At 41.3% G+C, this 23,182-nt stretch overlaps 1 protein-coding gene across 12 annotated transcripts in view; it reads left to right on the top strand.

Moving 5' to 3' along the window:
- Positions 1-23,182, top strand: part of NCOR2 (nuclear receptor corepressor 2) — a 1,213,077-nt gene that overhangs the window by 612,229 nt on the left and 577,666 nt on the right. For all 12 annotated transcript variants that reach the window (XM_085635706.1, XM_085635715.1, XM_085635711.1 and 9 more), the window contains 3 exons: positions 2,464-2,636; positions 11,325-11,418; positions 22,363-22,541. In XM_085635706.1, the coding sequence (XP_085491832.1) occupies positions 2,464-2,636; positions 11,325-11,418; positions 22,363-22,541 (446 nt within the window). The remainder of the gene's footprint in view (positions 1-2,463; positions 2,637-11,324; positions 11,419-22,362; positions 22,542-23,182) is intronic.

Raw genomic sequence — 23,182 nt, forward strand, 5'->3', positions numbered from 1 at the left:
TACACATTTCACCAACCGCCATTGAACTTGGGCTTGATATTGTTGCGTCTTTTGATCTCTTCAAACACGAGCAAGAGTTGTCAATGTCTTGGTGGAGTATGCCACCACGTGGGTTTGTACAAGGTGTTTTAATTCTGTAACCACAGATGTGTACGTTTATTAAGTAGTTTGGCATAACGCATTGACGTATGGGGTTATACAGGCCTCAGTCGAATGTCGAATGGGTTGGTTGAGAGATGAACAAACTGGTGAAGACCAATGCACAATGCACAAAGAGCTCTGCAGTTGAGAGTGACTTTGTGTGAAACGTTAAGAGAAACATTGTGAGCTCACAGGACTTTGCCAAACCATGTGACGAAAGTGCCTCGTTATGAGCGTGTGAGAGTGAAGGATCAGCAGATGAAACATAAAGCTTGGCATGACGATACCTCTAAAGCTAAACTGAGTACATAGGCTGTTGGTGATCAGGCTCTTGTCAAAAAACTCAGAAATGTGAGAAAAAGTTTGTCTAGTTTTATTGGACCCTTTGAGGAAATCAAAAGGAATGTTGTCATTCTGGATATAGGAGAAGTTTGGCGTTTTTCTAGCCTAGTGAAATGTTCTAAGGAAGGAGTGTGTGTGAGCAGTATTATGGATGATTCTTGTGGTGGTGTTTGAACTGAGAGGAAATAAAACATGTATGGGAATCCTCCAGTTTGAATGAAGTAGTAGGTTTAGTCAACGTATATTTGTATGTTCAGTTTGTGTTTTGATGGGTGCATTTCACAAGAATGTGTTTATTTCTGTGTTCTGTTATTTCCTTATTTAGTTAGACGGTGAGTGCAGTTTAGATGCACGCTAAATGCCTTATATCCTATCTCCTACCATTTTGGAAAAAAATTATTGTTTTCTTATTGCTGTAGAAAATCGTTTTATTTTGTTTTGGGGTTATAAGGGGGAGGTGTTCTGCTTTACATGCCGGCCATGTCATAAAAACAGAATGTTATGAGGGTGGAATGTTGCTGGTCAGAAGTCAGATGAAGTGAAGACCACAGCTGGAGTGGAGTAGCCTTTGCAAGAGGTCTGCATCCAGCTGTAGATGGTCAAAATATACCGTACAAGAATAAACCTTGAACCAGCTGGAGGATTGGAGCGTGGTTGCTTTTGTGAGCGACCCCTACAGTATGCCACTTGCATGCCCTCTGGGACAGGACCTAAGAGATCTTGCCAGTCGTTCTGGAAGAATGTAGGCTCTCCTTGGCTTGGTTCCTCTTTGTACTTTCTTCTTGTCGATGCACAGCTGTTCATTGCACTTCCTGCCCTTAAAGACTGTCTTTCTCATTGATTTTACCTCCATTTGTCGCATGAGTGAGCTCTAGGCTTTATTAGTACAAACGCCGTACACTAGCTTTTTTGGACAATCTGGTGCTGGGGACCCTGCCTGCTTTCTTGCTTTAGTGACTCCTTTCCTTGTTGGGCGATCCATCACTCTCCCGGAAGTTCTTTGCCCCACCGCAACTCTAGAAATTCTCCTGGGGAATATTCCAAAGGTGAGGAATCTATTGGTAGATAGAGTATGTACCAAAAAGAGCATTACCAAAGGTCCGTGAGTAGTTCTCCGCCCCCACCACCCCTTTCACCAGCCCCCATCTTTTTGTCTTCCTGCACATTTCCCCACCGTCGTCATATTTGCCATACTTTTGCAAATAAACGAGATTTCCATTTTGGTTGCAGAATAATAGCAGTTTTATCCCCTCCTCCCCACGCGTATAGAGACGATGAACACTGCTAATGTCACTGTTTTGTGGGACACTGTTTTTCTTGTGAAAATATTGCTTCCAGCATACTTACAAAACTTCATCAACCCCCTTTTTTTTCCTTTGTCACTTGATTGTTTACCAACCAAAAAAGCATTAATGTCAAGACCTTTAACCATCTCTAGACTGACCAGAGGGCTGTAGGTGTGGCTCCAAGATGGATACATAGATGAGCTTCTAACTCCTCAAAGCATAACTTCTCATCCCAAAATGTGAGACTTTATTGGTACATTTGATTTATTGAATAATGGAAATATTGATTTCAGAATATTTACTGTTGAGTCCAGAAACTTGCTCTTGATAAAAAAATGTATAGAGTTGAAAAAATAAAAATAATTCGAAGCACATAAATCTTATTGTTGAGACAAACAGCTTTCTCTTGATGTAGAAAAAAGGAAAAGTACCAAGACAACAAATAAAACTGGCTGAACATAAACCTCTTCTTTGATACATTGAAGTAAGATGTATTGCTTACCCTTGTCTAGATTCAAACCTGCAGCCAGCATCATTAAATCAGTTTTCTTCCGGAACCCACTTGCTATGTATGATATTGAAAACAATATAGCGTTCAGCTCAGCATTCGCTGAGGAGTGCGTTTACTCTATTGCTGACCATTGTGGTTCCCCCTGAACTGCCTGTTCAAGTCTCTCTGTTGCCTCTTTTCCAGGAACAGAAGTTCTGCCAGCGTTACGATGAGCTCATGGAAGCCTGGGAGAAGAAAGTAGAGCGCATTGAGAACAACCCAAGACGGCGCGCCAAGGAGACGAAAGTTCGGGAATACTATGAGAAGCAGTTCCCGGAAATTCGGAAGCAGAGGGAACTGCAGGAACGTATGCAGAGGTAAGGATTTAATAAACCATCCAGGCAAGAGGGAAAAATGAATGGCTTCATAGATCAGAAATGGAATGCAATTAATCAAGATTTTTTGTACCAAGTCACACTTTTTGAAAGGCAGAATGGAAAGTTTTCTCAATTTGAAAGGAGTTGAGGAAATTCCTAGGTAAAGACATTCCTAGCAAGAGCCTCCGGAGGTGTAGAAAACATGGGATTTATTGATGAGCGTGAGGGCGAAGAATGTCATAACTTTGTTGGGGCAGTCTTCAGTGACGGCGGAAATGGTGTAAGCGAATGGAGGCGACAAATCGGTTGTGGGGGAATCAATGAAGAATGAAAAAAGACAGCTTAAAGGAGGGACTGGAGGGACCAGTTTTGTCTGAAAATTGCTTTAGAAATGTAAATCTGTGTGGCATAAAGTGGTCAGCCAAACAGATTTACAATTTAAACATCTCTGTAAAGACATATAGATTTTCATCCATAAGGTAATTTGCGCTTAAAAACTCTCTAACAGTTTCATGACTTGGAACGCATGCAGAAACAGGAGGCAACAACTTGCAGTAATATTCAAATGCTTTATTTCTACTTTATAGCTTTTTGCTCTCCCTGTGTTCTTGGTGCTGGACAAACTGCAGCTAAATCAACTGTTTCGCCAACCTCTTAGGGGGTTGTAACTCTTTTTAGGTCTCGCCTGGCATAAGACTGCACAGACATGCGCAGTCTCGCTGGCGAGATATAATGATTTGAGGAGATTTCTCTAGTAGGCTTTAAGCCCCGCCCCTCTTTTCCATTGGCTGGCGTCACCGTTTATGCTAAACGGTGGCCAGCCATTGGAAAAGAGCGTCTAGTGATGTACACTTTTCTCTTTTAGAGCCGTCCCAGTTGGACTGGCTGCCCCGACTTACTGCTGGCGTTAGTTTTTTTATCTTTATGGGGCCAAACACATGGCCCCATAAAGATAAGAAACCAGTCAGGCGAGCCAGTCCAACTGGGACGGCTCTAAAATAGAAAAAAAAGCGGGAGGCGTTGTTGGCGTTGCTTGTTTTTATTCCCGTAGTATAATACAAAACGTGTTGTCTGATATTTCACAAAGCCAGAAAACTGTGAAATAATACGATAATATTTTAGAGGCTTCCTATTGTTTTACTGAATAGAAAGCTGTGCTTGTGGTTACGCTCAAGCCTTCTTCTCTTTACAAAGCGGCGGAGGACCGAGGGGTTCCTGACTTTCATTTCTACAAGGAAGGACAAAGCACTTTTTCACAATTCAGTTTAACTCGGTTGTCGTCCGTTCTCTGTATCGCTGCGCTCTCGCCGTTGCCTGGGTAGGAAGGGAGTGTCATCATAATAGAGTGACGTCATTGACCTGTGCCGTCGTTTGGTCTGTGCATAGTGTTTGGGGCTCACGCCCCCGGTTTTGCTAGTGTACCGTCCGCTACCCGGGCCCGGAGGAAAAGAGGTGGTGGAAATAACAAGGCCGCAGGCATGACTTTGCGAGGTTAGTAAGAAAGCGGGGCTCTAGCAGCTGTTGGTATTTTTGGGCATTAGAAAGATTTTATTCCAGAGAACTGGTGGGGGGGAGGGTACGTGGTGAGCATGTTCGCGGGACGTGTATTTTTGTGTGTGTGCACCACATCAATAGTGCTATTGACATTTGTATATGTTAACCGCTCGCATAATTAGTCTGTTATTCATTTTTTGCTCCTCTCATTTCATTCAACAATTTATTGATTTTCTTACTAGACCTATCAAAAATGTGTGCTCAGTGTGTTGCACTCGAAAATAAGGGTTGTCCAGCTTCTCTCGGCAAATTGACACTCACTGCAACTTTTAAAAGTTGGTGTCGCGGATGGTACTTCTTAAGTGAGTAGGATATTGTTAATGGTGCGCATTGAGTGTTAGCATAGAGTTGTTGTGGCATCGTGTGATATGTGTTCTTGTTTACAAACACAATAACGTAGCAAATGGAGAGGCAACATCCCACCATCACTTACACCAGTAATTCCATAAGTCCTAAAATTAAGGGAGAAAGGAGATGGCACGCGCGGTCAGGAGATGTACACTCCGTACGCGTGCACATCCTGGACCATGACGTGTCATAGAGTGGGAGGCATCCCGCACCACGATTAGTGGACTCATTCTGTGTCAGAATGCCCACTTTCTTGCTGTTTTTTTAAAGCAAGTGTAGCCCATGTGATGTACCAGGTCAGGAAAGTCGAGCGTAGCTTCCCGTTGATGTTCACTGATTCCCTGCCTGCATAAAGTACTTATGACCATTTTCGTGGGATACTGGCTTATAACAGAGCTAGAATCGTGATACTTGCTGCTGCTTTTGGATATTTAGGGCATTTGTCTAGGCACCCCCATCTGCTTAGCCTTCCTGCTACAACGCTGTGGCAAAATAAACGTAGCTACAGCGGTGCTGCCATTTTGTTACCTGTATAAAACACTATAAAAAACAAGCATTGAAAATGCAACAGGCCTCGCCTTTTATTAAGTTAAAGACATTTGCTTTGCTAATGGTATTATATAGCAAAGCAAATGGCTTTAACTTAATAAAAGGCGAGGCCTATTGCATTTTCAATGCTTGTTTATAGATTGGGGCAGGAAGCCTTATTTTTTCCTTTCCTAGACAAGCCGATGGATTTACAAGCAGGTCGAGAGGCATCATTCTTAGTTCCCTTATTAGGTTTCAGTGGGCGATGCCATTTGCCCAGTCTGCAGTCACATCTTCTCATCGCTTGCGGCTCCCTCCAACAGTGTCATAAGAAGATCCGTTTTATAGGGAATTTCCTGGGATAGCCGAGGTTGTTACAAAAATGGGTATTTACAACCATCATACATAATTTTGTCAACATCAGTCCCAAGAATTGTGCCGACAACTGGAGCTCGCTGTTAATCAGCCAGTGACAGCCATGATAATGCTGGTTGCCTTGACCCAGCCTTGCGTCACATGGGAAAATCTGGAGGCAGCACCTCTCAAGCCTTGCCCCCTCTGAGCAGGCAGAGGGCGGGGGTCACATGTTCCAATGTGTCCTTCTAGAACCTTGATGCTACCAAGATCACGCTGCTGGTGACATGATGGCAGAGTTGTTGACATGAACAGCAACTGGAATTGGGCTGTGGACCTACCTCCTCAGTGTCATCCTTAATGTCGTTTTATGTCAGAAGAAAGATGCTTGGATAATCCTCTCACTCTTATAGTCTCCATTATTTTGAAGACGTTTGTACCAATCCAAGATGGATCCTGCCTTACTTTGTATGATGTAATTTCCTGCTAAAGCCATATACTAGGAACCCAGGGTAGATGACGGATGCGTCTTAATGCTCAGATTTCTTCCTCTTCATTTTCCTTCCGGGACAGATAATTTAGATTCCCGACCTCTTGGCTCTGTACTGCTCAGCTTTGGACAGTTTAACCTCCTCCAAGGTCTTGAAGTCCATCTTACTGCCTTGTTTTTTTTAATTCCTATGGATTTTGACTCCTTTTGAATCTTTTTAGGTCTCGTCTAGGCAGCGTATGCGCTGTCTCTTCAAGACATGCTGAATTCAGGATATGGGCATAAAACTCAGCCCACTTTCCGCTCATCTTTTTAATTGGCTCCTGTCCCTGTCTTATGTTAATGGGGGATTTTCATTGGTCAATAGACTTAGTAGTTCCTCCTTAGTACCCCTTTGCTTTTCTTGTAACATCCCATGAGGACACACTCTGTTACATGTGTTGTTACTCCCTAGGTTTTAATCACAGCTTCAGAGCACTATTTTCGTAAAGGGCTTCAGGCAGGACACACGCTTGGTCCCAAGCAAGGCTAGCACTGGTTACTTTATTCACTAGCACATCTCACATTTATATGAGACCTTCTATAAATTTCCCTTCATCAGCTCCACACGGAGCACAACCTAATCTGGAATTAATATTTAATAATTATTATTTTGTCACATTTCAGAGCTACTAATTGTATATATGGACATAGCTATTTGAAGGTACTCATGCTACCGTCTTGCATGCAATGCATTATGGGTAGGGTGGATTTACCATATCTTCTGCAGGGTGCAGTACCATGGGACCTGTGTTGGTCACATATGGTACTGCACCCTGTAAACATGGCTTGGTAAAAAACATTGGCATTTATAATGCCAATGACTCCAACTCCAACAAACGCGAGACCGATTGCATTTCCAATGCAATAGGCCTCGCAATTGTTAAAGTTAGAGCTGTTGGTGTTGAAAATGTTTTTTACTTTTGCTTTTTTATACCATTGGCAATAGTGCTATGCAAATATAATAACGCCACTGCAAATAAAAAAACAAAAGTAAAAAACATTAATATTTTCATCGCCTACAGCTCTAACATTAACAAATGCGAGACCTATTGCATTGCGAGCGCGTGTTCTAAGAGACAGTAGTCACCTGTCGCGTGTCTGCACTCTCTCAGTGCTCAGGCAATGCATGGGAGGCTGAAAGCAGCGACTTCGCCTCATCCCTCGACAGAGTCTCTGTTACATCAACTTGGCAGACCCCTATCAACTGATAAGGGACAATAAAGGGGGCCATTATACTCTCACAAGGATGTTAATCAACAAGGGAGCAGAGTCGTTGAATGAGTAGTTAAAGCACATTTTCGGACTCATCCTCTGAGCTGTGATGGCCGATTGGTAGCGCTTGGCTATTCTTGCTCTGGGCAGTCAGCTTGGACCTGAGATATTTGTGTTTACGTTTGTCCGCCAAACTTTTGTCTTCATGCTTATCTGGTGCGTTCTTAAACTCGGGTAAGTGTCAGGATAGTGTCAAGGCTGTATCCCTGACACCTGCTCCTAGTGAGGTTTACAGATTTACAAAGTGCCATGTAGTGATGTTTGTGTCCCAAATTGAGGGTGTCGGCCGGTTAAGCGAGGCTTTTCTACCGAGCTCCTCGCCTCTTCTCATCTTACCCAAGATGGATTCCCTTCCCTGAGTGTGCTAAATCAGTTCATCTTTTAATTAACGTAGTTTGCTTATTTTGCTGGTTTTGCTAAATAGAAAATCCATGCTGCTGTTTTCCTGGTGTGCGTCTGGCATTGTGGGCCATTTGCAGCAGCGAAACCAGTCTCGGGACCCCTCCCCAGTTCTTGTAGCAAATCTGGCGGGATTCTGGCAGGGGTGGGTTTGCGGCGGTGCCAGGGACTCCTCTCGCCGTGATAGTGACCCGACGCTACAGGTACAAAAATGGCAGTAACTTCAAACGTGACACTTCGAATCATACTTAATGTCGGCTCAGTGAGCCGAGCCCCGGAGCTTGAAATCCACGTCTTCAGCAGTGCAAAGGTCGGCTGTCACTTCCTCTCATGTCTGCCTGCGTATCAGGAGTTCCGGGGCTCCTCGCCTGTTCATGCAATCATTGTAAGAGTTTTGATTTTATCGGCTTGGCGTCTGCAGAGTTTTTTTCTTCTTTTCGTGCTCACCACTCAACAAAGATCGTTTTCTCCTTCCTTTCTCTAAAATAAAATGATACATTTAGTTTAGGACTAAAATTGTGCTTAGGGCTCCTATTAACTGCAGGAAATCTTCTCCCCCAGCCCCACCCGGATAGAGTTACACGCCTGCCACTCTTTCTATTTATTGTAATGTGTTTCTCAGAGTCTCTGACTAACCTTTGTTAGGATTCGCACCTTTCCCACTATAAATCAATATGAAATATCTACATTTCATATACATTAGGTATCCACTTTTTAGGTGATACTATAAAGGGGGGTCTCCAATCCAATACCTTGATGCTATCTCCCCCGCGATCAAATATAATCAGACATTTCAGAAAAATATATTCTTTTTTTTGTTTATGAGAGCCCTTGTTATCCAAGATTGTTTAATATAAAAGAATCTTGACCCTAATCCCCCATTCAGCTTCATATATAAGGCAGAGCACCCATTCGACCTGATGTCTGTGAATGGATCTGCGGTGTGGAACCTTAAGATGTGGAATATTCACAGTGTGGGCGTAGATATGTTCACAGTGAGAAGTGTAAGAGGCTCTTGCTACATCACTGGACTCCTCGAACAAATGAATCGAAATACTGCCTCACCCATCACTTAGTTGTGACAGTTCCCAGGATGCACTGCGCCCACTGGACATGTAGCACATCTGCTCATCAGTGTGTACTTGTTTAGCCCTAATGTTGTATTCATGTCAATGAATGAATTATTGAATAGTGGCTTATAGACGCGCTGATAAGGCGATGCCAGGGTACATCCTGTCACAGAAAAATGAAGCACGAGAGGGCTGAAGAGCATGAAGGAGTCCACTCTTCCCCACACCACACCACAACAGCTGCTCTGGACATCCCACACCCGACCCCAATAACAAGGCGGCTGTTCCTATAATTCTGTGATGTGAACACGGGTGTAAATGCCACAAACATTCGTGCAGAGTGGCATCAGTGTGCTGGCGTTGCTGCTCTTTACAAAGAAAACCTATAAAAACTGGCACCAACACTTCTGTCTTCATTGACAAAGCCTGTGGGTATGGGCTTCACTTTGTATATAGCGGTACAAAAGGGGGTGGTGATGGACGGAGCATCAGAACCAATCAAACACTCACACCCAGTCAACAGATCTGGGTTTGATCCATCACCGTTCTTTAGCCAACTCTGCCACCCCAGTTTGACTGGGGGTGAGTGCTTGCAATGTTCAACACTCCGTCCATCATTTCCTTTGGTTTTTGCTTTGTTCGCCATAAGTTGGCAGGGTATGCTCAGACGTGAGTCCCTTGCTCACTTTGCCACTGGATTCAAGCAAGCCTGGCTGAAGACGGCTGAAATGCCAGAAACCGGTCTAGGAAGCTTGTTTCCGGTCCAGGGAAGACATGGCTTGGCAGTTTGGGCTGGACTGTTCCCATGAGGCACAGGGTCAGACTGATTTGCATATGGCCATGTCTGAACTGGGGTGGCAGAGTGGGCTAAAGAACGGTGATGGATTAAACCCAGATCAGTTGACTGGGGGTGAGTGCTTGCAATGTTCAACACTCCGTCCATCATTTCCTTTGGTTTTCACTTTGTATATATGCCTGATGTGTACGTGGGTATAATGTAGGCAGGCAGTCGCCCGTATGGCTCAGCAGCTGTGCTTGCTGTCTTTAAACGCTTACAAGGTAAAAATACTGAAATTGGCATTGACCTTTTCCCCCAAGAAAAAGCAAGTGAGGCCATGGAAGCAATTCATTGTAACTAGCATTGACAAAGCCAGAGGGCCGGCCTTGCTTTTTTATGTGCATTATCTGTACATAGTCACTGACATTCAGAGACAGATCACAGTTCTATGGTTTCTGTTATGTGACAGGTTGGCAGATTATACACACATACGTGGGGCGTACGATCAAGAGACCATATACACTGCAGTATTTGTTGTATGTACTTAGTACTGCCGACGAGGGTACGGAGAGGAGATTATGCTTCATCAGGGGACTTCCCGTCATGTGACTAGGTCCTCTTCTTTGGAGCCGCCTTACCTTTCCATCACAGCAGCATCTTTGTTTGCGTGCACTGCGTCACGCTCTGGCTCTGTCTCCAAACCACTACCACCCCTCTAGAGTAAGTCATGACCCCTCTAGAGTAAATCCACTGGCACTTCAGTGGTATGGTTGGCACAGCAAAATCGTTGGCAAACTGAGTTACCCTTCACAGATATTGCCCAGTAACCATTGACTTCCGGAGGGTCAACGGAGAACCCCCTGACCAGGACAAAAAAGGATGTTACCAACATGTTTAGTTATGTAGTGTACACAAGTGTATGTCTTATTAGAGATAGTGTTTTATACCCAAATTATTAATTGTGTAAACCCTTCATATAACAGGAAATAACATTCATATTTTGCACAATTGTTTCAGTAAATTTGAATCTATAAATTGAGTTCAGTTCAATACAGGCACTTTGAGTACATAAAAAACAGAGGCACAATTTGCTCCTACTCCTGCGTTAGAACTGTGAAATGAATTGTAGTTCCTGGAAACTTATCAATCACACACACTAGAAAACGTTTAATCAGTCAGTCATTGTTGGTGTTTCTGAAGTGCTCGCTCTCTCTCTCTCTCCCCCTCGGCACTGTCTGAATGCTTCCACAGTGAGGGAGATGTAGAAGAAATCCGATGGGATAGCTACAGGCAAAGTGCCAGGTTTTAAGACGGATGTGTAAAGGAAGAAAGTCTTATATTGGGCGCATCTTGGCAGGAATATTCTTCCAAGCTGCTGGAGAACGAGTGAAGAATGCTTAACCCCCCGGCTCTGCTGTGAGAGAAGAGGAGCAATTATAAAGAGCTGCTAATCTAGTTATATACAGTGCTTAATTTGTGCCGGTGTTAGGCACCAGCTTTTATAATGCCGTCACATATTTATGACAGCCCAACACATGGTGGCACTATTTTTCTTTTAAGTGCTCAATCAAAATGTTTAAGAATTCAATACAAAAACAAAATTAATAACCGGGTGCTCCGGCCATTATTAAATCTTTGGGTCACCTAGTATAGTCCAAACTGTCACATTTGTAGGACTGTAATTGTAAGCAGGTGTTGTTTGTACTGGTATGTGTGAGTGTGGCAGGGACTGCAAATGGTGCAAGCTGCAGTGGCCTCCTGAGAAATATTTTGGGTCCGGATACTTATTATTTTACAAATTAAGCACTAGTTATACTTGCTTTACCTGTTTTAACATCTGTCTTGTTTCTCAGTAGGGTGGGACAGAGAGGTGGCAGTCTTTCCCTGTCAGCGGCTCGCAGCGAACACGAAGTGTCAGAAATTATTGACGGACTCTCTGAACAGGAGGTAAGAGCGGTTTGCAGACATTAATTTTCACTCCTCTGATTTGAACAGTGAACACGTTTTTACCAAAAGCTGACAGTATAGATCTCTGGGTTGATGCACAAATTACAGAGAACTTTGTGCATGCTGAGGGGCACTGGCTCATAACCTGGTGGTGCCACATAGTCCTATTTGATGAGAGGTAAAAAGTGCCGTGAGTCTTCAATGTGCATTATATAGACGATTCAATATTATTAATTTCACTATGATTACTCTAGGAATCTCTCTTTCAAAATTCGAAAAATCTCAACTATTTTCATACATTACATATGAAGAGCTCTTGCGCTACAGACCGAAACTGTTCTTTTGCATATGGGGAAACTTTTTTAGAGGGGTGTGGCACAGTATAGCAACACAGAAAGATGATGGACGGGATGCTGAGCCTTGTCAAACATTCACCCCAGTCACAGTTCTGGGTTAAATCTATTGTGCGGCTCAGTATCTCAGTTTAACCAGACTCAACCTTTAGGTCTCACCAAAGACCGGGCATGCACTGTTTTCTAACAGTGTACTTAGAGCCCTGCCCGCTTCTTATTGGTCAGCTGCCTTCGGCTTCCTTCCGCTTGGTGTGCTTGTTCCTCTCCTGGAGCATGGACACATTACCTGTGTCCTTCTACTACTCATTTTAGGTGTTACTTTTTGCTTTGTGCTTAAACACTCTACCAGAGTGCCTCTTTTTCATCTGTCTCTTTTGTGCACTTCTCCCATTCCCTTTCTCTCATCAGCCATCCCATTTTTCTCTATATTGACCCCCACCTGCCGTCCCTTTGTTGTCTGTGTCCCCCCCACACCTGCCCTCCAACCATTGTCAGTGTTGCCCCCCCATCTGCTATGACAAAAACAAGTGCTGTGATAATGGTGCCAGCGCTGGTTGTGTCACAGCTCTTTGTTTTCCCCACACCCTCCATTGTATGTGATGCCCACACCCTTCCTCCCCACCCGCAGGCATTAAAAAACAAGAAAGTGCTATGACGCAAACAGCGCTGGCAACGTTGTAACGTTTTAAAAAAATTTTTTTACTTTCAGCCATGCTGCTGTACATGGCTAAAAACATTGGCAAAGCCAATACCGCACATAGGAGAGAGTTGTTGATGCTGCCAATGCTTGTTTCGTTCCCAACTGTTTGTATTGTTTTATTTGACCAAATGAGAAAGTAAGGTATCATGATAAGTTTCCTAAAAAATATAATAACTTTGTTAATATTCAGCTGTACATGGTATTACAAAGCCTGCATAGACGTGTATCAAGAAATGCCTGAAGAACAAGGTTATGAAATAAAAACTAAGAAAGAAATACCATATAGTCCTGCATAGAATCTGACCATGTAGGATATGTTATACACATTAGCTACATCATGAGTATATGAGTTCAAAGACAGTTACCTGTAGTGAAGTAGAATAAAGCAGACTCTGGTGTCAGTTAATAAAGGTTTTAAAGGAAAAGTAACTTTTACATTAATGAATTTTAGAGGTGTACTATACATGCCTAGGAGATCGCCTATCTGCGGCCACCAGGTGTGGCCCGATAATCCAGGAGCGTCACCTAATGGAGCAGTACGGCCCCCAGTCCTATGAAAAGTGACATATCTGACAGAAGGGGGTGCGCATCACTTATTAATGGCCGGTCATGTAACGAAGGGGGCGCCCAGGCAGACCAGTACTAGGTACTCTTTTAGATTGATGGAATTGTATCATTAATTTACTTTGATACCTCTAAACGAGAGGTGGTAATATATATTCGGTTCATTAGTTCAGTTCCTGGGGAGATTTGGCATTTCCAGCATGTCTTATATATATGGGAGTCCATCTGGAGTGATGCACTAGCCATGTCTTGAACCATACTATACGAGTGTAGTACTGTGCAGATCTCGTTTACGATTACAACTGTTGTGTATCCCTGGGCGAGTAACTCTTTTTCGATTGACAGCCAGATTAGTATGTGTTGACTTGGTCGGAGTAGGAACTAATAAGCTCCTTGCAGAGTCAAATATGCTCATTGATCATTCTAGAAGAGAGCTGGATTCATGCTTACTAGGGGCAGTCTCTGTTTTAATAAACATACCCATATTTTTTGTGGCTAAGCTCTATTTTTCTGGGAGATGTTGGGCTCTGCATTTACATCTCTTTACACATATCAAATGCTGTGTGTATGAAAAGGACAAACGGCTCAAGAAAATGGATGAAAACTGAACATGAGCCCTTATATCTTTTTGCTTCAGATCTGTGTCCAAATCTTCTTTTTTACAAATCTGGGCAGATATCCCAGCCGGTGGACAGAGGAACCATTTGTTAGCGTTACATAACCTGACTGATACTCATGTATTTAGCCCATCATTGCAAATTTCATCAAAGCATCAGGCATTTTCTTATTCTTTAAAATGCAAATGTATTTATCTCAACCCCTTATGCCGTGTTTGTCTCATGCTCTTATTAGATCGTGAGTTTATCTGATAGATGAATTAAAAGCTGAGGTACCATGTCTTTCTTTGTTTTTACTATAAACTTTTTTTATACCATTATCCTATTAGATCACATCTTTATCATATATATAAATATATATATATGCATATATATGTGTGTGTGTTTATATATGTGTGTGTGTATATGTGTTTTTATATATAAATATATATATATATATATATATATATATATATATATATATATATATAAGATATAATGTCTGCCTCATTAGGTCTTATGTATTCATCTCGGGGCCATATCGCGAGTTTTTCAATGCCTTACCAGACGCAGGGTCTCTATAGATACTGCCTTAGTAATAAGGTTGTATTGTGGTCTTATGAGATCATGCTTTTCTCATGGATTTTATTACATTGTACTTTATTTCAAAGTCTTATAAGATTGTCGTTCTAGCATATTCCAAGATGAGTTTGCTTCTCACTGTCTTATTAGTTCTTGACTGTATCACACAATCACCTAAGATCAATTATTTTTTGTGTTCTTAATTAGACATTGATTTTCTTGCTTTCCTATTAGGTATCAATGTCATATTAAATCACATCTTCGTCGCAGTAGTTTATATAATGTTATCTTCCCCAGGTCTTATGTGGTTTCTTTAACTCACAGATACATTGTGTGGCTTTTTCTGTATTTTATAGACTAAGATTCTTGTCCAGCCATGCCTTGTGTAATGTTCTCAGTAGTTTGCATCCTATCCGCTGTTCTTGTTAGATCATATTTCTGGCTCCCTCTGCTCTGTATGGCTTTAAAGAACGCCTTAATCACAGTGTTGTCTCGTGGTTTTACGAGATCATGGTATTTAACAGCGTTATGCTTTATTTAATTTACAAGCTTGCATGAGGAGACAAATAATCAAGATTATTGCATCAATTACTACATCTATATGTTATTTATTAAGATCAACACATATTTAAATTTTAATTCATGACACTCAATGATGTCTGAAAGTTACAATCATGTAAATCAACATATTGTTTCTATAATATTTCTTATGTACATCAAAGGCTAAAGTTAATGCCACAACTGTTCGATCATGAGCCAATATACATCAAAAGCTAAAATTAATTCCCCAATAGTTCCTTACTGAACAATGTGTTTTGCTGGGATCGAACCTCTTCTTCTGGGCTGTAAAGAAATGTACACTGAACAATAAGTGGCATTTAATAACAGTCATAAAAACAATACTACTCTTGCAAAGTTATTCGATAAGACATCAATCTAGAATTCCAACCATCCAAGTTTTTCTCAATGCAACAAAATTGCTAAAATCCCTAACAGAATTGGAAACCTATTATTTCCCATTCATACCAATGGTTACATATGGGTTCAATAAACAAATTCATGTATCCATTCAAGTTTTGACTGAATAAAAGTTTTGTGTATATTCAGGAGGAGTCACAACTATAGCAAACCCTGTCATCATGAATCGCTCATTATTGATTTCAATTCTCTGACTCTAATAATAATGTTGGGTATAGTAAATGATGGGACCAATCCTGCATTCAATTTTTTCATTTAAAAGATAATAATTGAATAAATAATTTTTAAAATAGTAATTACCTATATGTCAGTGAACTACATGCCTATATTAGTACTTAGTATTTATGGGCCCCCAATCCACACTAACTTTGAAATTCTAGAGATCCTAATATTGGAAGTCTAAACTCCTGTTATTAAGTGACCAAATAATGGTTTTACTCCAAAAGAACCAGATTCTTCTACCCTTAAAATCTACAGTGAATTCAATATCTCACCTCAAATCTAATGGTATCCTTCACAAAATGATCAGGAGATTATATCTGTGAAAAAAAGGTAGGTGCAAACTCCAAATCTCTTTCGATTAGATTCCATCCAACATTACTTGTCAAATACCTACAAAATAGATATATGAATGCTCAATAATCACAAGCATCTAACCATGTCAACATTCTGAAGTTGCCTGTATGCACGAATTAATAGCCAAAATCTTATCTCCCGGTTAGTGAATCTGAGGCAATATTCAGACATGGACACAATTTCAGTTCAAAGGTTTTCTTCAACAAATATCTAAACCCACCTATAAACCAACGTTTAACTATAAATTAAACAAGCAAATAAAAACAAAAATTATGAATCCGGCATTATTGGTTTCCTTTCATCTCCCATTGATGTACAAATATCCCTAAAACACATTCAACTAACTCCTTCAAATATACCTCCAACTTGACATTTTTGTACCTTTTATATGTATACGGGCTCCCCTAAATGGTAGTCCCGTACCCAAAACAATTATATCACCATATTGAACTTACAAAATTTAAATTCTCCAAATGGAAAACAATATCATCACATTAATCAAAAATCCCCATCTATTTATTTCATACTCTTATAAAATGATTTATCGCATGTCAGACAATTTCTTATCTCATTGTCTTAATAAACCATGCCTTTATCACAGGTATGTAAATATTATTAGGTAGTGATTTTGTTATGTTCTTGTTAGATTGTCTTTATTTGTGTAAAAATAATTTCTGGGTCTCAAAATTATTGTTTTAACCATTAGTTATATTCTTAATACAAAATTTTATCTTTGCTGTACTCCCAGTGGAAAATAAATTTTTTTGTCACTAGGACAATTTCTCATTTTGCAAGGGAAAACTATAGTGGTATTAAAACAAAATTAACAAGAAACTAGATACACGTTAATTGGGAAACGGCGAATCTCCCTTTGTGTCCATTTTGTTTTCTTATCAGCTGTGTTTTCCAAAATATCCACCTCGTGTTTTTTTTCTCTTTGACTTTCTTCCTCTTTACCATTCTCCTTTATATTTCTCTTTACACCAGCTGTTTCTCTTTGTTCAGAAATAGGTTTGTTGATAGATATTTGCGGGTCGTACAAAAGAAGGCTTTCTGCAATAGTCTGGTTGTTAGGTGAAATGTGTTCCCTGGTAAAAGGTGCAAACTGTAAAGATTTCTGTGGAATCAACCACAACTGGAAATAATATTTAATTTATTATACTATTTAGTGTTTTGCCAAACCAAGCATTTACTTGAATAAAAAATAGCATCATTTTAGAGAGTTTACAAACTTCCTCTGTAGTCTACATAGGCCTTACCCATTACACCTAGAAGCCTTCAGTTGCAGGTGTGAAATATGCTGCTGTGAGCTTTGACATCTCTGTCCACATATTTTTTACAAGGTTGTATGTCAATGAAAAACAATTCTTTTTTAGAAGAATAAGGTGAGTGCAGCCACTCTTTTTTTAGATTCATCGTCTTTGGAGCTTGTTTCATAAGTTAAAAGTTGAGCGTAGAAGGAGCAAGTATCCAAAATGTAATCTAGTCTTGCCAGCAGATTGTCCCATCTGTAGTATGCGGCCAAGGCTTTGCCGCCCCTGATGCCAATGAACAGTAGTGTTTTGTGGAACGAAGGAATGTTGGAGAAAGTCCCGTCTCTCCGCTTTCAAGTAAGAACCGGGTAGTATAACCTGAGACTTAGCGACTGAATAGTATACAGGCGTCAATTAAAATAATTAAATGTATAACAGCAGAACAAAGATTTTTTAATTGTAGCTTGCGAGCTTAATTTCTGATGTTTCCTCCTCTTCTTGTAGGGTGTATTGTGAGTGCAGCAAAATTTAACCCACCGTTACAATAAAAAGAATTGTCAAGACTATTGGTAGCCACACGAGAAAAATATTTCAATTTCATTGCCGTTGTTTTTGCCACGTAAACATGTTTTAACAGAGATCATTGGGTTTTTTTGCATTTTTTTTTTTTTTATTCTTAACATAAAAGCCATTTTTGCATTGTCATATACCATGAAGTTCAGATAACAGCAAATGGCACGCCGATTCAACACCCCCCTCCCCCAGGGTGGACCACTCATCCCCCACTGCCACAAGATCATTGTTTTTTCTGAGCGTACAACACAAGAAAAACTGAAGAGAAGGAGCGACTGTACGTTAATTGTTTACTGTAAAACTAGCACAGCAGTGGCCCTTACTAGACTGTAAGAGATCCCTGCTGTGTGGAATGACACAAACCTCCTACAAGCCAATTTTTTATCTTGCAGGGTGTTAGCTGCATTCTCAGACTTGGAGGGATGAAAGCCTGAATTTTCCTAGGATTTGAACTTGTAAGGTGTACACAGATGTGGGCCACAGATGCCCTAGCCTCCTAAACGTTTGGGAAAGGGTCAGAAGCATTCAGCTTTGCATCTGCAGGGGACTCTTTATCCCTCTGCTGCGGGAATGGGAAAGGAGGCGGCTTTAAATTTGAAGCTGGCGGAGGATGAAAGCTAGCCCAGCTAGCTGCACGGATCCCAGAAGGGGCTTCCCTTCATATAACCAACGCCGCCTGGAGCGTCGTCTTCCTTTTTAGCAAAGACCTTCAACCGCGCGGTTTGTCAGATGCCCACTGTAGGTCTTATCCGCAAAGTGTGCTTTTCATTTTGTTCTTGCAAATATTACATTCAGAAAAGAATTCTGGAAAGGGGTGACGTCAGGTCCCTCCAGCGGTGAAGTAGAAGGCCGCCTGGATATTCCTTTACCACAGGGGTGTCTAGTATATTGATTGGGCGAATCGGTACCAGATCCTCAGGTTAGCCTCTGACCATGTAAGTGAATCCTCTGGGATGTATTATTTTTACATTCATTTAATCCGGATATCCTGAAAACCTCACTTGGACGTGGACCGGTGTTGGACATGTATGACTTAACTCATGTGCAACTCTATTGTGTGGTTTGCGCTTATCACAAATGTTACGTAAAAAGACAATTTATTTTTTAAATTTCGCCTTGGTTTTGTCAGGGTTTCACTTTATATTTCAGTGATGGCGTTATGATAAGCAAGGAAGGGCGCATTCTGTTGGTGTTTATTAATGTTTTCCTATCTCCATGATGCCCACTGACGAAAAGGTACCTCACTTCTCATCTTCGAGTATAGTCCACAAACTATTTGTGACAGTGGTAGATCATGATATGGCCCTAGGTAAGGTGGTGAAGGTGTTTGTGGGTACAGTGGTACCAAAGGAGAAAGGGTTGTAGTCACCCCCTCTTTGCAGTAACATCAACTCTAATGGGTGACTTTTTAAATAGGTAAAGTATGTGTTTTAAAGTCATCCGTGTGTGTTTTTCTTTCAGTAATACAAAGTTCCAGTTGGTGAAAGCTAGAAACTTTATGTAAAACGTATTCACAGACAACCTAATGGCAATTTAACTTTTGAAATTACAAACATTGAGTGTCTTGTAAGCTCACCATTTATCAGTATCCCAAAGTGCTTTAGATTTCTATTTTTTGTAATTTTTAAAAAATATATTTTTATTACATTTCCAATAATACCATCACATGCAGCTTCAATAACTCTGCAGTTTATCCAACATATTATAGTTAACGCTGTTCCTTTTCAAACTCTCCCCCCACCCTCCCCTTCCACCGGTGCGCCTTAAGGTATATACAGTATAATCAATTACAGAATTCCCGGAGCAGTTTAACAACATTGTTTAGCAGGGACAGTACTGTACTGGAGGCTGCGATATCATACACGATAACTGCCGCAATTAGCCCATAGCTAGTTGGTCAATCTATTTAATCATGGGAACTGGGATTCCCCGTCCCTCTTCAAGCAAGTCCTCCTCTGAGTCTGTGTCCGGTGTCTGAAGTGCTGCAACTATGGCCTCCCATGCCCTACGCTTTGTTGTTATTCATACGTGAAGCTTGTTGCAATCTAAGTATGCCCTCACTCCGCGACCATAGGTCCCTGGCGTGATTTCCAATGCATAGTAAGCTCCCGTTTAGCCAATACCAGCCCCAAGTCCAAGAATTTGCTAGTCACTTTCGTTCTGGCAGTATGCGGAAACCAATGGAGTAGGCAAGTACCCGGCTCTAGTGCTACCGTCCTATCAGTAATAGTATTCAAGATGTCCAACACGTCCTCCCAATAGGTTCCCAACTCCGTGCACCCCCACAAGTGCTTTAGATTTCCATGTTATTGTATTTTAGTTTTAAGTAAAAAAAGAACCGCACGTGCCTGCAAAGCTCTCATGGTCAGAACATCGCAGCAGGAATCTGTCAGACATGTTTGCTACAGGAAACACGGCGATGACTCTACCCATCTCAATGTCATTATAGTCAAATCCTATAACTGAGGCATAGCGAGCAGGATGCCTTACAGGGGTGTTAGGGTGAACGATGTCATGATACGTCTCCACCCCTAGCTCACATCCTCACAGAAACATTCTAGGGTGCCTTTTAAGCCGAGCAGGACACTGGACAATCCCTTTACTGAGCAGAAAAATATGAAAAACAAGGGTGGGAGAGTTGTACCCAGAAAGCAGTGTTTGTGTCACACGCCGGATGTCCTTGGTGCCCATCTGAGTAGTGCCCCTGGAGGGGGTGGGGTTGAGTTACGGCTAGAAGGCTAAGATTCCCTGAAGTCACTCTACATGTAGAGTTCTCAATTGCCTGATTAATTTTAGGCTGCTGAGATGCATCACCTGATTCTACAGAATAGGGAGCGTCGAGTGACGCACTAGTCTGGCACGCAATTTGTATTATAAAAGCTGCAAAGTTGGCAACCTGAAGGCAGTGGCCATTTTTGGCATAATGTGGGGATATCTTAATGTTTTTTCCTGGCAAGTTCTCCTCACACAGCTGCCCATTTCCCAGCAATGTTGCTATTACAAGGACACTGCAGGTTCTTTAGCTACTGAAATGTTGATCATTTTGTAAGAGATTCCCATGGGGATAAACAACTCCATCTCCCTGTCTAAAGAAGAAATAAAAAAGCTTTCTCCCACATCTTCCTGCAATTCAACCTTGGAGTTGTGAGGGATTCGTTGCATACACAGTATATACCCACAGCCCTAAAGTGGATAGAACAATGTTTTGATGTTGAGAAACATTGCATTATAAAATGTCTTTTGGTATGCTGGTTCTATCGTTAATAAAGTTGTACCGCTGCTACGAATGGAAGAAACTCGGCTCACGAGTAGCGAGGCCTCGCACAAACATGGGATGTATATCCTTGTTTTGGATACTTTGGAAGCAGTGCCTTATAAAAAATAAGTTACAAAAAGAAACATTGCATGTCATATGATGTTCCCACACCAAGAATACTGACTTATGAGGGCCTTTTGAGCATTAAGTGTTTTTGAGTTTTTAATTTGGCTATAAGTACTTTATATATAGTGACCTACGAAGATATCCCCTTTGTTAGCGTTTGTAGTGCAGTAGCTTTCGACTCTACCAGTAGTCCAGTGCCTGCTGCTCGAGTCTCCAGCAGACAAAGGTGTATAACAAAGGCCCTGAGGGAAGAAACGCAGGTTCAGCACATCACTGCCGATTCCCATTTGTAGACTTCCAGTTGCCCAGTACCCCCCCACACCGGAAGTTCCAGTACTTGTGTTATTGGTGCTTCCGGGTTGAGAGAATACCAACGCCTTGTTGCCGCATTAGTCATAATCGAGCCTTTAGTAGGAATTATCACAAAAATAAACAGTATTAATACAAAGTAAAGCGATGCTTGTTTGGGGTTGTACTGAAGTAAATGATGGCAAATAAGTCAAACTAAAATATACCAAAAGTAAATAAATTTGCTAGAATAAATCTAAATACATCTACTGAAATAAATACAGTGTCCAGTTAATATATGTGAAATTTCAGCGTGGACCCAAATTAATGTCCCCGCGGGTCCATTGTCTTCAGCCGAGCAGCCAATCAAGCTTGCACTGTTTGGTGTATATTTTAGTTTGTTTAGTACAAACCTGAACAAATTCCATGCACTTGCATGGTGGTGAAAACCGGGAAGTGGCAAATGCATTACTGAACATTTATATAGCGCCTACAACAGTCTCAATTCTATCATACATTAATGACCGGTGTGGTAAACCAACTCAGTGGTGCGCTTTTAATTATCTTTAGAAAGTTATAAAGTTTTTGTCAGCTGTGACATTCACGTTACACTCTGCAAATTTTGCTAGTTTGTAGGGAATAAGTAGTGAATATTTGAGATTAAGTTACTGCATTAAGACTTCACCTAAATGCCACTTTTCGTCACTCTCTCTCTCTTTTTTTGCGTCGTATTAACTATGGAAAAATTGCAATGACCTCCCATATGATGACGTCAGAGATAATTTACAAGCATGTCTTGAGGTTTGAACTCAGACTGGTGTCGGCCAATCAAAGATCGGCCATTTTGCCTCGGCTGTTGGCTTGTGACCCTTCTTTCAGAGCAGAAGATGAATTACTTCCAGGCTCTCTTACAAGACAACAGCCTCTTTCAGCATACATTTATGATGACGGCAACAACAAGAAATGTAATGGGGCTTCCTCAGAAGTCCAGGATTTATTCTCCGGTCCTTCTATGTTCTTTTTTCTCTTTGAGTATAATCACCCCGGTTGATTGGCAAAATGAAGACTGATGCATTTCTCAATTTTGTCCCCCCTAAAGAATCTTGAGAAGCAGATGCGGCAGCTGGCGGTCATCCCCCCCATGCTCTTCGATGCCGAACAGCAGCGCATCAAGTTCATCAACATGAACGGCCTGGTGGACGACCCCATGAAGGTGTACAAGGACCGGCAGGTCATGAACATGTGGAGCGAGCAGGAGAAGGACACCTTTCGCGAAAAGTGAGTGATTCTTCGAGCAATTACCTTATCCCTTCAATCTGTGTGAAAAGTTTGTATATATTTACGTTGAATTTGCAAAAATTCTAGGTGATTTGTTTAATTTTTATGTTAAGGATGTTTTGGTTGAGGGTTAATTTTTTTACTTTTTAACCAATGCTTTTTTCCCCTTTGATCTCTTTAGGGCCTGTACCCTAAATCCCCATTATCACTACTTTTTTTCTGTGTTCTCTGCTCGATTTTTCAATTTCCTGCTGTTACCTTGTCCCTAAACATCCCTTAAAGGTTTAATTTTCTGCTTTGCTCCCGCCACTTTTCACTTACAAACTTCCTGGTTACCTTCTCCTTTTCCTGCCTTGGCCTCGGAGGGTTTCCAGTAAACTTGTACTGATGGAATGCTTCAAATCTGCATGAAATGTACTATCAAGCGTCACACTAGTTGTCGGATTCAGTTCTTTCTACTCTGTATATTCCATCCGCAACGCAATCCTTTGGCTACTTCTTTCCAGCAATATTAAAGCTAACAGGCATGGTTTAATGTGCTAATCAGCATTTGTGCATGCAACCCAAGCAAGCAGCGTCTGTGCAGGCCTTTATTTGCATGTGTTGGTGCATTAAAGCCAGATTGATTGGCTTTGCCGATG

This window comes from Triturus cristatus, chromosome 11 (genome assembly GCF_964204655.1).
Source record: "Triturus cristatus chromosome 11, aTriCri1.1, whole genome shotgun sequence".
Classification (NCBI taxonomy): Eukaryota; Metazoa; Chordata; class Amphibia; order Caudata; family Salamandridae; genus Triturus; species Triturus cristatus.